General features: G+C 34.7%; 1 protein-coding gene across 2 annotated transcripts in view; it reads left to right on the top strand.

The window, feature by feature from the left end:
- Positions 1-18255, top strand: part of CBLB (Cbl proto-oncogene B, E3 ubiquitin protein ligase) — a 213040-nt gene that overhangs the window by 77380 nt on the left and 117405 nt on the right. For both annotated transcript variants that reach the window (XM_011995286.1, XM_011995280.1), the window contains exon 4: positions 14500-14646. In XM_011995286.1, the coding sequence (XP_011850676.1) occupies positions 14500-14646 (147 nt within the window). The remainder of the gene's footprint in view (positions 1-14499; positions 14647-18255) is intronic.

Raw genomic sequence — 18255 nt, 5'->3', positions numbered from 1 at the left:
ATGGGTATAAGGGGTCCTGTGTTGGCACAATGGGCAGCCTGGATGGGGAGGCAGTGCCGTATCTATGATGTGCTCCCCTGTCAGCCTCTTTCCTGAATACACATCACTTCTAACCCTGCAATCTGTCATATTGCCAGACTGATCTACATCTGTATGCCTTCATCTGCCAGGCTTGTTGCCTGGCACGTTCTTCTGCATTTGCTCTGCTCCGCTTAACAGAGTTGAACACCTCTCTTTAGCTCCTGTGTTTTGGAAGGACCTTGAATGACCTTAATTGTACAATTAGAGTGTGTGTAATTGTGTGTTTCTATATCTAAGTAACCACTAGACTGTCGACTCCCAGAAAGCAAGGACTGAACTGGTCTTTATCTTGTATTTCCATTATCTAATGTAGTGGCAGATTTTAGCAGGTCCTCAAAAAAGGTTCATTGAGTGAATAAACTTTATTACAGTCAATGAAACTCCATATATGTTGATTATAATTTTTATGCATATAAAATCAATCTGAAAACAGGGAGAACTGATATTTGTGTAAATAAGCTGTACTTTTAGACAAAGAAGCAGCAAGCTGTGACATGAGTAAGATATGTAAGAAAATGAAAAGATTTTCTAGTGCTGCTTTGCAGCCTGATCTTTGCGGATTATTTGTAGCACTTTTTCCTCTATTTGAATGTTTAATTTCTTAAGAAATAATTAAGCAAGAAATTATTTTTTAAAAAATTAGTACACAATCTTCCCATCATTTTAATGTTTAACAGAAATATTAAAATTTGTTTTAAAAATTGTTTTCTTATTTTTATTACATCAAAATGATCAGTGTCTTCATGAGAGGAGTAACAGTTGATTCTGGTGCTTACCATATAAATTAAGTCCTGCAAGTCTTGGGTATAGCAATGCATCTATTGAATAATCATTTCCCTAATAGCATTTACATAGGTAGACAGCTACAGTGATCTGTTAAGCAGTATTTTTAAATGTCTTCTTAAATTGTAATGATAGGTCAGGTACAGCTGGACGACAAAAGAATTACGCTAAAAAAATCAGTATGTATCTTTAGTGTTGATAAGTTGGATTATTAATAGTGCTTGACTTTTAAACAGAGACCCCCACTGAATAGAACTAGACAAGCCAACATCCAGGATGATTTCTTATCTAGACATATGTCAAATCTAGTTATGTTAAATTGTCTTCAGAAAACACATAATATAAATGGCAGCTTAATTAAAAGACACTGCTGTTAGGTCTATAAACATTCTATGTCTTTGCTTACATTTTACTACATACAATGTCAGGGGTTTTTCTACCTTTGAGAACTTAAAACTTGTAGAAATTAAGTCTATTGTCAGTAGAAATCAGTGGATTAGCTTAATGGTATTCTCACAGTTCAGTTCATTGTGTGGTTATCTAAGTAAATATGTTTTGGGAATTAATTGCAGTAAATTACTTCTGATTCAAATCTGAGTATGCTGCTTTCCAAATAGGATAGTACAAATTTCTTCTAAAAACCTTTCCTGGTTGGTTTTTGTATCGGAGAAAATATAGAACGTGTAAAATTTATAATTTCTAATGTAAAAATTACTTTAACAAGAATAACATTCTTAAATATGATGTTTGATACTTTATACACAGCTTCTTCACTTATTTCTATTCTCAGAGAGAAAAGAGCCCTATCCTTTCAAGTGCTAGGATTGAGTATGGTGATAATAACAGATTGGTAGCTCTAATAGTGCTAATAACAATTAACATTATTGAATGCATACTCTTTATCGATTTTCTAAACTAATTCTCTACTGCTGTATAGCAAACCACCCCAAAACTTTGTGGCTTGATTTAACAGCAGTTATTATTTGTCACGGTTTTGTGGGTTTGCTGAATGTTTCTTCTGCTTCATATAATGTTGGTTGGGATGCTAGTTCAGCTAGAAGGTTCAGTGGCTTTACTCACATGCCTAGCATTTGGTACTTGGCAGCTGGGAGCATACTTGGGTCTTTCTGCGTGATTGCTTGGGCTTCCTCAGAACATGGCAGCTAAACGCAAGATAATTTTTAGAGGCAGAGGCAGAAACTACCGAACTTGTAATGCCTAGCTCAAAATTTATGTAGCATCATTTCTACCACATGTTACTGAGTAAAGCAAGTCACAGGCTACTTCAGTAAAAGGGGAGGGAAATAGACTCCCCTGTGTTGAGAAGAGTACCAAAGATTTTGTGGCCGTTTTAAATTTTTTACAAATTTAGCTAAGTACTCAATCCTTTACAAAATTAGCTAAGTACTTTTACAATGTATGTTTTAGAGATCAGAAAACTGAGCTTAAAGAGGTTAAGTCAGTGTCCAAGGTCATCTAGTTAGTAAGTGGTTTAAGCTTTAGAGCAAGCTTGTCCAACCCGTGGCCTGTGGGCCGCATATGGCCCAGTACAGCTTTGAATGTAGCCCAACACAAATTCGTAAACTTCCTTAAAACATTATGAGATTTTTTTATGACTTCTTTTTTTAAGCTCATCAGCTATTGTTAGTGTTAGTGTATTTTATGTGTGGCCCAAAGAAACCAAAAGATTGGACACTCCCGCTTTTTTTTTTTTTTTTTTTTCTTTTTAACTTTAGAGCTGGAGCTTTTCACCATTGTAATATATTACCTTCAATGGTATAGGCAGATAAATTTGTCCTTCTGCTTCAAAGCCAATATCTGAGGATAGTTTTATTTATGTGGGGGGATAATTCTGTTTGCAGTGAGACTGAGATTATGAAGGTATTTGGATCACATTATTGAGGAGTCATCATGTGGTAAAAGTAGTAGTCTCTCCAAATTTGGAAATTTCTGAGTTGTTGGGTGAGATGAAAGGTAAAACTTTTACATCTGATGTTATCCTGTGTCTACTACAAATATTAGCACATTGCCTCACCAAGAGCAAATAAGTAAGTCAGCTTCTTAAACCTGAAGTTTCCCAGTGGGCATTTTCCATTCTACTACAGTTTATATTTTTCCTATGGTTTCAGTATTCTAGTGTTTACTATTCATTAACATGAAACACAGATTTCAAATTGCCTTTTAAAAAAATTATTTCTGCTGCTTTGTGGTTTTCTTTGTTTTGAGGACCAGTGTTATTCATGGAGTTTTCATTGTTGAAAAAAGAAGAAAAGAAATGTCAGTGATGTCTGTGATGGTAAAGAACAAAATAAAAGTCAAGGCTTTCAAATATACTAATTGAAAGTTTTTATGCTTACCGTAATTTCAGTTTTCTATGTTAGATTCTTGGCATACTGCCTTCAGGATTTCTTCAGTCTAAGACTGAGGCATATTGAGGAAAGTCTGTAAGTTGAAAACATCATATAACCTGCTGTACTTTCGTGTTAGTTGTAAGTTGTGAAATGGATTCACAATTTTTGCTTAAAGCATATAGACATTTTAGTGCCAGAGTTATCTAGTCTCCTGCTGATCAGAATAAAAGTGGTAGATAGCCCCATAGAACAGTATGGAGCCATAGAACATATGTACCACAACCCCCTGGTTTTATAGAAGAAGGTTTGGATAAGAGAAGCTTTCACTGTGGTTCATATCATGGAATAGTGTTAAGGGCAGAGTTGGGTCTAGACACCTGGTCTATCAACACTGTGTTTTCTTCCACTGTATCCTAGTATTTCCTTAGTTAGCCTTGTTATTAGAAATGTAAACCAGGTATCCAAAAAAGTCCCATCGCCACCTCTCAGCTGTAGAACACGTTAAATCCAGCTTAACTTTTGCGTTTGTGAAAATCTTAGACTTTTTAAAAATGCACATATATACACATATGTATGTATATATATTTATATTAGTCATCATTATATTCAGAAAGTTTAAGACTTTTATAGTGGTTCAGGGAAATTGTACTGCTGAGAACTAGTAGATTATTACAGCCACATTTTTCTATGATTACTTTTTATTTTTCATTTTGAAAGAAAAAAACTACCTGGCATAGTCTCAATGCTTTAAAAAGAAAGAAGTTTTCTGTGAGACCACTGACATCTAAATTAGTGTTCTTATCTTGAACTGTTATCATGCATATTAAGACATATCATATATCTAATAAATGGAAGAAAAATGTAGTTAATTGAATCATCTGGTTGGGTTCGTCTATACACATTTCTTTCGTGACGTTATATGACAAAGAATACATGTGATGTGCTAATTTATCTATATAACTAGTCTGAGGTTTCTTGCTCCTAAGAATAATTTAATTTTAGTTGCATTTTTTAGGAGACTATTATAAAGGAAGGAGATAAATCACGAACTAGATTTAAGGATCCAGACCCCTCATTCTGTTTAAACCATTTTTAGACTGTGGATTTAACTGTTTGAGCTTTCTGTTGTCTGGTTTTTATTTCAAAGATATGAAATTAGAACTAAGAGGTTTTTGTTTTGGGGAAGGATGTGGAAAAAATACTGGTGTGCCATTTGTGAATGTACTGTGGGGGAAGAACTGACACTTTTTAGAAAATTGGGGATCAGTGGGTTCGTGCAAGTGGTTTGGCTTCAGTGCCCCAGAGATGCCTTCTCCGTTTGAAAGCCGAAGCAGTGTGGTTGCCAGTGGGGCCTTTCAGAGGAAGGGAGACATTGCGGTGAGTCTGGAAATCTATTCTGTCTCCGGTAGGCACATCTCAGGTTTATCAGAGAACATCAATATAATGGCTTTTTAATGACATTTTTGTTTCTTACTGAAAATAGGGCAATTTAAAGAAGAAAAGAAAGAAAAATTTTAATAATTCTACTAACCAGAGGTTACTATTGATAATGCCTTTTTGTTTATATCCTGTATTTGTTTTCCTATTTACATAGAATCTATAATGTGCTATTTATAGCCTTTTAATAGAACTAAGATTGTACTGAGCATACTACTGATTATCCTGCTTTTTTCACTCTACACTTTCATTTTACCCACTTTCCCCCGATCCACTCACACAGTGTTATGTGTGAGAATAGATTTCCAGACTCACTGCAGTGTCTTCCATCCTTCAGAGGGCCCCATTGGCAACTAGGCTGCGTTGGCTTTCAAATGGAGAAGGCATATCTGGGGCACTTCATATGCACTTGCACTACCACTGGTTCCCAGTTTTCTATGAGGTATCTATATCAGATCATGCCTGAAATGAGTAGGAATTGCTTGGCAAATTTGTGCTTGTTTTTATCTTTATATTTGCACATACTGAATAAAGATAATTTTAATCCTGGGGAAGAGGTAGAAAAAAACTCATGATTTTAGTTTTCTTCTGTTAGTATCGCACGACATAAGCATCAGAGAGATGACATTTTTCCTCCTATGGTTCATTTGTGTTTTACTTATCCTATTCCAAAAGAACAGTATTGAAGTGAGACACAGATATCAATAAGGAAAATTTCCAGAGCCAGAAGAAGGAAGGAACTGTCAGGGAACAATTAGTGTGATGGGAAACTATGTTATGCTTCCTCAGAAAGTATGACAAATATGTTACATTTACTTGAGTTTCTGGAAACTGCACATGAGGGATATAGCATTAATTTCCTTTGTCTTATTGGTATTCTGTTTTACCATTCATGAAGAAAGAAAAAAATATGAGAGAAAATAAAAGGTCTCAGAACTCACAGAGTAAAGCTATTTTTCTAATTTAAAGTCAAACTCCAAGTTTTAATTCTCTATTAAAGTGGGTTTTGGTTAAAAATTGTTTTCTGTAAACTAATTTTATAGGCTATTCCTATCTGTTCATTACCACTGTTTTGGGGTCAGCAAATTATTCCTTATTTATAGTTTAAAAATATTTTTTATAATCTTTGAAATTAACAAACTTTTATTGGATATCTATTTTAAGAAGTTGTTACAGGTATAAGACTTTTTCTTCTGTAACAAAGACATGTGCTCTGTTAGAGCTGAAACACAGTATCTATGTAAAATAACCATGGTGCCCTTCAGGGAAACCTCTGTGCCCTGGCAGATAGAGTGTTGTGGCACGTCACATATAGGAAGGGGTAGGGAAAAGATTCCATGGAAGTATTTTGACATAAAGCTGGTGCATTTGAGAATTCAACAGGCTGAGGCATAGAAACATTGTATCAGAGCGGGGTGCTTAACTCAAGGAAAGCAGACCATTGCCATAGCTTGGGGAGAAAACAGAAGTAGTGTGAGAAATGGTGGAAAGGGCACTAGAATACTTGAGGAAAATATTATTTCCCAGAATTTCTAACTATATTCTATTGAGTAAAAACAAAACAAAAACCATCCTTGATTTGTCAACAGTGATAAAAATGATGTAACAAGTAGAAGTAGGATTTTCCTGCTGGGTTTGGGGTAGAACTTGGAAAAAAAAAACTGACCAAATATATCTTTTTGATCCATGCATTTAAAATTAAGGTAGAGGATCAGGAGCAATAAATATGGATTAACTGACTCCATTCAGGTTGCCACTTCACTGTTTTATGATAGGCTACTGAGAATAGCAAATAATAAAAAAGTTAATGTAGATTTGTTTAAAAAATTTGTTACTACTGTTGTTTCAAGGTCAAGTTTATTTTGCTTGTTGATGAAACTGGTCTTTTATCACATAACTCTAAGTCATAGAAGTATAGTTTGAATTTCCAATGTTTGTAATGTTTCTTTTTCTTTTGAAAAATAATCAAAGTTCTGCAGTGTTCTCGTTGCTTCTGTGTGAATCTCGAAGCAATCATGATTTTCCATTGTGTTTACAGAACTTTCATTTTGTTTTATCATAAAGAAATGAAAGAATGGATTATTTTTTCTTTTTTGTCTCAAATAATGGAGTGGTCTCCATTTTAAAGGTTTATTTTACAAAAAGATACTTGTTACAGATTAGGTTTCATCAAAGGAAGTTAAATACTAAAGAAAAAGGAGTTTTCTTTATTGAAATAGATATTGTTAAGCTTTTAAACCAAATGAAAGTATGAGTGATCATATTATGCTGTAGTAGGTTTTCATAATAAATTTTCCAGATAAAACCATTTAGTGAAATCGTCAAAGAGATGTTAAGCCTGCTTTAGCATTGATGCAAAGTTAAAATAACTGACATTAAAAAAATCATTCTGGAAACTTTATTGAATATATTGAGGTAAGGTTTATTGTGGTTCTTCTCTTCATACATACTGCTGTTAGAATTCTAGGAGGTTTCAAAATCCACATGAATGACCCCATTCAACCCTCAAGCTGTCCAATTCCTGACTTAATTTACCTTCACTCTGCTGTAGCTACCAGTTGCAGGGCCAGGTGCTTTTTGGCCAGAACTGCATCACCCTGGAAATTTTAAACACACTCTCTCTCTTCTGATGGCCATCTTTTTCTGGTTCCATCTCAGCTTTGTTCCAACTGTATTGTTCTTTAACTTTGGAGCTCTCTAAATCCCTTAAATTCATTGGGTATAGGATTCTGTCATCTTCATCTTTGTAATATCAGTGCCTAGACCAAGCCTGGCGTATGATAGGCACTCAGAGATTTGAAGAATAAATGACTAAATGATTGTATCAAATACTTGCCCATTGTTTGCTGTTTCTGAATTATACGAGGCTATCATGATAATTGATGATCTTAATAATGTGAGAATATGATTCTCTTACCTTAGTAAGAGAGCTATCAGTTTATTGGATGATAGTTATATGGAAAAAGAAGAAATGCTGCTATAAGTGTTTATAATTTTAAACAAAGGTGGTAAGTAGAATTAATAATAAATAACTTACTGGTTGAAGATTTTCAAAAAATTAGATGCATCAGGATCTTATCTACATGTCTTATGTATTTTTATTCAAAATTTTTAGAAATGAGGAAACAGAGAGGTTAAGTAACATTTTCTTTATCTTTAAGCAGGCTGAGGATATTAAGCCAGTACTAACAAACTTAAGGACCAAACTCGTCAATATGTAAGATACTAGAAAAATTAATCAGAATATATTTTGAATATCTTTTTGGAAGCTTCTCAAAGGACATTACATTGAGCATGATAGGCTGGTATGTTATTTCATGTTTTAAGTAAGGCATTTGTAAATTGTCCATTTAAATCTATTTATTTTAGAAGCAAATATATTTGTCCTGTGAAGAGCATCCTTATTTTGAGGGATAGCTTCTTGCTGTTGATAAAACTTTGTAGATAATATGTTGAAAAGAATACCACAGGCCGGGCGCAGTTGGCTCACACCTGTAATCCCAGCGCTTTGGGAGGCCAAGACGGGCGGATCACTCGAGGTCAGGAGTTCCAAACCAGCCTGGCCAACATGGAGAAACCCCATCTCTACTAAAGTACAAAAATTAGCCAGGTGTGGTGGCATACACCCTCTGGAGGCTGAGACATGAGAATCGCTTGAACCCATGAGGTGGAGGTTGCTGTTAGCCTAGATAGTGCCACTGTACTCCAGCCTGGGCGACAGAGTGAGACTCTATCAAAAAATAAATAAATAAATAAATAAAAAGAAAGAATACTACAGAGAGATCAAAAAATGCTCAAAGTTATCTCTCCCTTCTAGAATTTTGGGTGTAACCTCCCTAGACATGCTAGTGGTGGATGAGGTGTTTAACAAAGGAAATGTAAGATCTTCCTTTAGTTGCCAGTTCAGTGTAGTTTTTTGGAATTAGTTTACTAAATTTCTGTTAAAGTGATCAGTTTAGTATCCAAGAAGTAAAATGGAGCAAGTTGAAAAATTGTCCTTCTGCCTGTGTTTCAGTTTAGATTGTTCCTGGGTGCACTGCTGACTTCTCTTATGACTTTGGGTAGACTCAGTCTTTATTGGTAATTGAACTTTTAATGTCTGTTGTGTACTCCCCTTAGATACGTTTAAAACTTTAAAGCATTTGGGCAGGGGAAATGGGTAAGGATCCAGTTTTATTTAAGACTCTCAGGACCCATCTCAGTAATAGTATCTATTCCCATGAGAGAGAAATGAAAGGCAACACTTACATCAGCCTAGTCTCCTCACTTAGGAATCACAACATTCCTAAGGTCAGAAACAGTGTGGAGTAAATCTCTGAACCCATTTTGGAGGGCAGTACATCAGAAATACAGTGGAAATTGCTCTTTAGCTGGATGTGAGTTTCATTTTAAGCACCTCTGTTTTTATTCTTTATGTCCTGCCTTTCTTTTTATGTTGAGTTTGTTTCACCTTGTAAAAATTAAGAAGAGCATGTTCTAGCTTTTAAATGTGAGAATTGAATTATTAATAGATTTTGGGTAAAAGTGTCATCTCCCATTTCTTCTACCAATAGCAGCACATTCTCACAGACTTTGCACCTCACTGAAAACAGTCATTTAAAGTTTTCATTAATTCAGCATTTAAAGCTTTTTATTTCCTCCTCTGATTTATAGCACAGCTGTTTCTGGAATAGAAAAAACTCGAGGACTACATGCAATATAATTAGATTACATTCTTTGTGTGTGTCTCCTGCATTTAGTGGAGGCTACTAATCAAATCTTGATATATTTTCTATTTGTTTTATGAATTTAATTCAAGTCAAGATGGCTATAATTAGAGCAGATTACTCCTACCACATCGTATTATGATGATCTCTTCATGACTTTTTGTTTCACACTATGTGATAAATTCATTAAGGGTAGCATTGTGCCATCCTCCATCAAGCGATTATATACTTCCTTTGTGCTTATTATGTTGACTATAGCAATGTTAAACTGTTAAAACTTGCTAATAAACAGTGAAGCTCCATCATTCCAATAGAGTCAGCATGCTAATTCACTGTAGTTCAAATCCACATTCTAGTTGAATCCCCACGATGTAACTTGACATTTGGAGAAATTGATTCATACCATTTTAAAGAAATATGATATAGGCGACAGAATCCAGGATGAAAGAGGTACCTTGTTACTTAGGTGATGACGTTGTGGATGCATTTCACATCTCTCTTTCTCTCTTTTTAATGTAGCTCTTCTCCTTCCTTGGTTTTTACTCCTCCGTCCCTCTTTCTTCTTCAAGGCTCCTCTAATGTTAACATCTTTGGCAGTTTGGCCAATGTTGACAAGTACTTTTTGATTATTTGGTATTTTAAAATACTTGGTATTTTAAAAAACTTTTATTGGCCGGGCGCAGTGGCTCACGTTGTAATCCCAGCACTTTGGAAGGCCTCGGTGGGCAGGTCACGAGGTCAGGAGATCGAGACCATCCTGGCTAACACGGTGAAACCCTGTCTCTACTAAAAATACAAAAAATTAGTCGGGCGTGGTGGCAGGCACCTGTATTCCCAACTACTCGGGAGGCTGAAGCAGGAGAATGGTGTGACCCTGGAAGGTAGAGCTGGCAGTGAGCCAAGAACTCACCACTGCACTCTAGCCTGGGTGACAGAGTAAGACTCCGTCTCAAAAAAAACAAAACAAAACAAAACAACTTTTATTGTAAAATTATTTATTGTAAACAAAATCCCATGTAAAGCAAATGAATAAATGTGACGGTTAATGGAATATATGTGGAAATAAGCTTCTCTTTTAAGTGAAAGAACTGATATCAAAAATTCCATCTAAAATTTATTAAAATTAAAATTTCTTTTATAAGATTATTCAGTGTATTCTTTCTGGGCAGATTTGTATTTAGTTGTCTGGGGATTGTTTTGTTTTAGTGTCAGAAATATATTCTTACTAAGTATCAGACCCTTTATTAGGCAGTCATCATTTTAGGTCTTATGATGATGGGAAATCCCATGGGCTTAGGGAAAATTGGCTAAGTGTGGAAAAATTGCATAATAGAAAAAAATTCCATTTACAAAGATGTGTGATTGTTTCTTTTCTTCTCTCTATGTCTAGATGGTTAGAGATGATTGTATTCTTGGACTGTTTTATTTTCAAAATTGAAAGTTTTTTTTTTAAATGGACGTCAGGCTGGGCACAGTGGCTCATGCCTGTAATCCCAGCACTTCAGGAGGCTGAGACGGGTAGATCACCTGAGGTCAGGAGTTTGAGACCAGCTTGACCAGCATGGTGAAACTCGGTGTCTACTAAAAATCCAAAATTAGACGGGCATGGTGTGGTGTGGTGCATGCCTATAATCCCAGCTACTTGGGAGGCTGAGGCAGGAGGATCACTTGAACCCGGGAGGCAGAGGTTGCGGTGAGCTGAGATCACGCCATTGCACTCCATCCTGGGCAACAAGAGCAAAAATCTGCTTCGAAAAAAAAAAGTGGATATCAAAGGATGCAGAGTGGGATGGGGAATAAAGAAAGCACATACTACATAGCAAAACATTGTAAACAAAAATAAGTCACAGTATCATATAAAAAAGAAAATGTATTTGCTATGATAACAAATTTAAATGACATTAGATACCAGAATTAGTTTTTGGTTCTTTTTTTTTTTTCCTTTTAAGCTCCAACAGAATAAGTTTGTCAGTTCTTTTCATACCTTGCTGTAGATTGCAACCTCTATAAATATGTTAAATAGTAGATTTCTAAGATGATTATTTACATATATATGGAGTGTGTGTGAGTGTATAAGTATAAAGTAAATATATATATTCTGGAATGTGTATGTATATATGCATATATATATATTCAAATATTTTTAACAATATGAGCTTGAGTTTCTTTCAAGACTAAAGGCAAAATGTATTTTTTCATTGCCTTATTTTGTGCAAAAAGCCAAATAAAATTGTGGTGATCCATTTACAGAAGCCAGCAAATAGAAGTATATACACATTTTATAATCAATCAGTGAGTATTTATATAGATACTAGTGATTATTAGAGCTTCTAGGCTATAAAAAATGTTACTATGTTTCTTTGAAAGTTCAGGGTCTACATAGCCAGTGGATCAGATACCCAGAATGGGTAATCACTGGCATGGTGTTTCAGACTTTAGATCTAACAAGTAAAAATTTAAAAAAAAAAATTGGATATGATTAAAGGACAAAGAATCAAGGGAATGGAGCGCAGCCAATTCAGAAAATAAAGAACAGTTGGTTTACCCTAATTATAGTCATCTTGATTTTCTTTTTTCTTTTGTATGTATCAATTGGAAGTTTGGTAAAATTAAATCTTTAGCCCAATTATAGAAATAAATTCATTGCAGATTTCCTAAGGTGATTTTATACTTTTCTTAAACTCAAATCTTAGAAGTTGGGAAGTTGGTTGTAGTTTGTATTAGCCACAAGTCTTTCCTTTGATATAGTAAAACAGTTTACTTTTTATTTTTTAAAACTGAATATCTTATATCTACCATCATCTAAATTGATGACATGTTAACATAAATGACAAAATCATATTGATATCAAAGATTCAACTAATTAACAAAAGTTTTACACTTGGATTAGGTTGAGTTGTGCAGAAGTGGCTGAATCTAATAAAATGATATAACATTTGTGTATATTATAATGAATTTTGCAGATGGTTTATGGGCACAGGTCAAGCATTAAAATAAAGCCTATGTAATGACCCCCCCCCCCCTGCTTTTCATCAAAAAGCTTTTCATAGATAATATAAGTTATGGAAATAGGTGAATTTTTTTTTTTTTTTTTTTTTTTTTTTTTAGTTTTTTAGGGAAGATGAATTTATTGACTTTATAGAATATCTTACTGCATTCTTCTTATTACTACTTTTCCCACTTTTGATCATGAGTATCTTTATTCTATATTCATCTTATACAGGAAGTGATGTGTCTCCTTTGTAAATGTTTTAGAAAGAGTGTCACCCAATGGTTTTATTGTCAGGTACATATTACATGATCTCCTTGGTAACAAACATGAGTTTTTGTTATTATTTGACAGTTATTAAACACAGATACATTAGTAAATATGGAGCAAAGAAACACAACTTTCAATGACAAAGTTCTGTTGATACATTATATGGTTTTATATGTTGTAAATTTGATGACTTTCTCTATATTAATTTTCTGCTATATTTTTATTGAGTACTAATACACTTGCCTCCATTCACCTCCCAACACACACACACACACACACTCTCTCTCTCTCTCTCTCTTTCTCTCTCTCTCTCTCCCCCCCCCCTCACATATATACAGGCGCACATACACATGCATAATAGCTGAAGCTTCAAAATGAAAACATATGCAGAATGTACCTATTGATTTCTGGTCATTCTGAGTAAAAGGGGATATAAAGAAACATGGTTTGTTTAAAACTGGGAAGTTACTTAGTATTTTGTGTTTCAATTGCTTCTTACCTATCTAGCACTAGTAGTTTAATGCCAGGTAACGTAATATTGAAAATTTAAGAAATGTTAGCAAGGATTACAGGTGATTGATAGTACTATTTTGTAGTATGAAGCCTGATTTAAATCTTGCCAGAATCTCCGGAACTTAATATGGAAATTAGAATAGAGGTGACACCTGTATCTCCGTTCTAAACCATTTTGTCATACTACTACAGTTTTTTCCTTCTAAAACAGACTTCATCAAGTCTTCAGAATTCTGGATCTGTTAATCCATTTGACTCTCGATTTATTTCTTTTCTCTTTAATTTTTTGTTTTTGAGACATTGTCTCACTCTATTACCCATGCTGGAGTGGAGGGATGTGATCATGTCTCACTGCAACCTCTGCCTCCCAGCTCAAGAGATCACGTCAGCCTACCTGATAACTGGGGCTATAGGCATGTGCTCCCACACCCTGCCAATTTTTTGTAGAGATGAGGTCTGCCATGTTGCCCAGGCTGGTCTCAAACTCTGGGCTCTAGCCATTTGGCCGCCTCAGCCTCCCAAAGTGGTAGGATTACAGGGGTGAGCCACCACGCCTGGCCTGACTCTCCATTTCTTATAGTAGTACCTCTTAATGAGGAAAACACATTAGAATTGCCCAGGGGGCTTCTAAAATATGCACATATCTAGAACCCATCCTCAGAAAATCTGGTATTTCGGTAGGAGTGGCAAGTATGTTTAACAAAAACTGTGCATTGATTCAGATGCCTCTTTATGTCATATCCCAACCAAAGTTTCTTACTCTGTCTCATGTTATTTTCTCCAGTTACCCTCTGCTCTGCTTTAATCATGCCAAAAATGATGTAATACAAATACATTTTCATTTTATACTTATGTATTAAACTTTGGTACATGCTGTTTCTACCGCCTGAAATACCTTTTACTTCCCTCTCCATCCTCCCTTTCTCTCCACTCCAGGTCTTTTATCTGTCAAACAATGAGTTTTCTTCCTAGATTCTCCTCTGATAGCAAATCTTTCCTTACTCCCCCAGGTAGAAATAGTCACTCTCTCTTTTATGTTTATCATTTATATTTGATTATTACTTTTTAAGTGTCAATCTCTTCCATTAATCTGTGAGCTCAGTGAAATTATGTAATTTATCTTATTTGTGTTTATGTTAAATGAATACATGGATGACTAATAAATTGACAGCTTTGTTAGGAATTAAAATTTTCAATGTTTTCATAAACATTGTTTTTAAGGGCAGCATTCAGTTGAGGTTTTCATGATCAGCCATCAGGACGTACGTTGATACATGCATAACATTTGTCTTAATATATATTCCCATAAAAATTTGTATGCATATAGGTATTTATTTCTTATCTTCATTTTTTTCCCTTGTGCCTACAGACGAAATCTCACAAAACTGTCCCTTATCTTCAGTCACATGCTGGCAGAAATCAAAGCAATCTTTCCCAATGGTCAATTCCAGGGAGATAACTTTCGTATCACAAAAGCAGATGCTGCTGAATTCTGGAGAAAGTTTTTTGGAGACAAGTAAGTAAAAATCATTTTTATAGCTGCGGATCTATCTTGCAAGGGTTACTGTATCCTCCCTCCAGTTGGATATGGTATATATTTTACTTGAGTGTTTTGTGAATGTATTTTATTATTTTTGATAAGCATTTTGATTGATTGGTAATTTTTGTAGCCACCAAAGGTATACCTCAATAATACAGTAGTTTTTTAATGACTAAGTAAATATACAATGTTATTTATTACATGAGCATTCATTGAGTTTGTTCTGAGAAGCAGAAGTATGTAAGAGTCTTTATACATGAGAAGCTGATAACTTCTTATAATTTACTATATGCTTAATACACAAAATAAAAGGTAGAAGGGAATAGATACTTTAAAAAATGGTGTAAGTAAATTGCTCTGACAATTTAGAGGGGAATAGTTGCTTTGGGATCAGTGATCAGGGACTGCTTCCTGGAGGAGGTGGTATGTTAAGCTTGGTTAAGATCTGAAATCGAGGTGAGAGAAGGCCCTGGCACCCTGATCCAGCCTTTCTTTGTTTTACTGCATAGAGTTTATATATATGTGAATAAGATATGAGGATAACATTATCACAAAGATGTAGCCTGTTGCAAAGTAGCTAAAGATGTTTTCTGTTAGGTATGCCCTACAGAGACAGATTCTGGTGAGTTTGGTAAATAATGGAATTGAATGTCTAAAGTCAGCATAATTTATATACAAGTTGCAAAACTCTTGTCATCAATTTCTCAGTAAAATGATCAAGAATGAGCATCAGGAGGCAAGTGGTTTCCCCAGTAACTTTTTAAGAATTACCTTTAATGAGAGCACATCCTCAGAATGTCTTAGAATGTAGGCAAAGCCCTGGCTGAGTAGTAAGGAGGAAGTGTGATTGCTTACATAGATTATTGTTTTAATCTTGTATCAAAGGTCTGTATTTGTCCTTTAACTGATGAAATTAGACATCAAAATTGTTAATAAACACTTTTTTTATAGTACTTTGATATGGGAACTACAACATTGGTTTTCCTTTGTTTTTGTTTTGTTTTGTTTTGTTTTTTTCTTACAAAGTATTGTGTTTACTATAGTCGTCATCAAGATTGGAATATACCTACATAGAATAATGTACATTTAATTAAGCACATACTTTTTTTGGCAGCCAAAATATTGAAGCCTATTTCCCACATTATACTAAAATGTATTCAGAGTTACTTTTAGGCACTAAAGGATAAAATACCATTGTTGCCATTAACATGGAAATTCTGTGTTGTAGCAATCTAGTTATTTATAATGTTCCTATATTCATTCAGAAATGAAGAATTTTAGAAAAAAGTTTATCCTTATCTGAATTAGAATAATACAGACAGCTAAGACTATACTAATTAAATATTAATTGTAGAAAGTAGAACAGTCCTGCCAGGTTCGGGATGTAGGAACTGAGAGGGTTTCCTGTAGTTGCAGTTCATGTATTAACATTGTAAGCTTAGTTCAAACAGTCGGTAACCTTCAAAATAAACTTTCTCTTTTAAAGTTTTAAGAAAATATATAGGACAAATTGATGTGGTATTTCTTTTTGAAAACTGAAACTTCTGGTGAGTTATAAAATTGTTTACTTGTCATAAGGTCAATAAAAAATGGAAAGATTGCTCATGGGTTTTATTAAGAGAGGAGTTTACTTTGCTGGCACTTCAAGCCATAGAAAATTATGCATTTGAGACAACTTTATTTCCCTTTATTTATAACCACAGACATCAAGGGGCTGAAATTTCTCTTCAGCTGCTACATGAGTGAAATCACTACTACATCAAATGAGGGATTCTTGAAATAGTGATTAGTTACTTTCCCTACCTCCCAAGTCTTTTCATCTTTGTCCACTGTTTTTACTGAATTGAGAAAGCTGCTTAATTTTTTTTAACTCTTTTAATTTGTGGATAACTGCCAAATTTCGTGCTCCTTTTGGAACATATGTGCATTACCATAGTCATCCAAATTAGCGATTCCTTTATTAGATAATTGGAGAAAGTATTTTTTTATTCTTCCTAGGTTTTTACCTTGTGGTTCCATAATATTTTATTGAATGAATGGACATATGCATGAATAATGTGCATCCTTTCAAAAGGATGATTTTTTTTTTCATTATGTTCTAGTATTGTTTATATTTTCCCAAAACTTAGTTCTCCTATGGGAGCATGCCTGTCATTTATCTCACTGTTCATTGAGGCCATGTGAGATTCATCGAGGCCATGTGAGAATGCTTTCATTTAGCCTAACCAGTGCCTTTAAACTTGAAAACAGCATTCTCTCGTAAAACAGAACCATTAATCCATTCATGAGGGCAGCGCCATCTCTTAAAGGTTCTACTTCTTAATTCAGTCACAGTGGCAATTAAATTTTAACATGAGTTTTGGAAGGGGCATTCAAACTATAGCACTGTTGTTTTTGAAGACATGGTTGTGCTACCTTCTCTGTTTAGGGCCCAAGCCCAGCAGCCAAGAGGCACTGCCTGCCTTGTGGCCCAAGGGGAACAGTAACACAACATGTATCATGGCAAATTTGTTGGGAAATTCTGTTTATGGTCAATTTTTATGCAAATGAATATAATATTTTAACAACACAGTTATGCTTTTCCTTTCGTAGTCTGTTGACCAAGAGATAGAAATCTGTAGGAAAAGAAAAGTGACATTATTGAATAAATGTGTCTGTCTATGTTCAGCAAAATGAGACCAATACTAAACTGAATCTTCACACTCTGGAATAATAGCTTATAATCTAGAAACTTTAAGCATGAAGCTTGAAAAATATATTACTGCCTGTTAAAAAAAGAAGCACATTAATGTGATTAGACTCTGGGTAGCAGTCATTTTTCTCAGCAAGTCAGGTAGCAGCTCATGAGCTACTTATTTAAGTACTTTTTGACATTGAGAAAAGTGATTGATTAAAGTGATGATTTATAAGATTTTAGTGCACGGGTCACCTGAGCAGTGCACGCTACCTAATATGTAGTCTTTTATCCCTTACCCCTCTCTCACCCTTCCCCACCACGACCTCAAAGTCCATGATATCATTCTTATGCCTTTGTGTGCTTATAACTTAGCTCCTACTTGTAAGTGAGAACATTCGATATTTGGTTTTCCATTTCTGAGTTACTTCACTTAGAATAATGGTTTCTAGCTCCATCCAAGTTGCTGCAAAAGTCATTATTTCATTCCTTTTTATGACTGAGTAATAGCGTATGGTGTAAATATAGCATATTTTCTTTATCCACCTGTTGGTCTGTGTGAACTCAGGTTGGTTCCATATCATTGCAATTGCAAATTGTGCTGCTATAAACAAGCATGTGCATGTGTCTTTTTCATAAATGACTTCTTTTCCTTTGACCAGATATCTGGCAGTGGATTGCTGGATTGAATGGCAGTTCTGCTTTTAGTTCTTTAAAGAGTCTCCATACTGTTTTCCATAGTGGTTGTTACTAATTTACACTCCCACCAGCAATGTAAAAGTGTTCCCTTTTCACAACATCCACGTCAACATCCGTTGTTTTTAAAGATGTTTAACAACATGTATTGTTTTTAATTATGGTCATTCTTGCAGGAGTAAGGTGGTTTCTCACTGTGGTTTTCATTTGCATTT

Source organism: Mandrillus leucophaeus, unplaced genomic scaffold, assembly GCF_000951045.1.
Source record: "Mandrillus leucophaeus isolate KB7577 unplaced genomic scaffold, Mleu.le_1.0 Scaffold113, whole genome shotgun sequence".
In the NCBI taxonomy this organism is placed as follows: domain Eukaryota; kingdom Metazoa; phylum Chordata; class Mammalia; order Primates; family Cercopithecidae; genus Mandrillus; species Mandrillus leucophaeus.
This window is presented reverse-complemented; position numbering and strand designations above follow the sequence as displayed.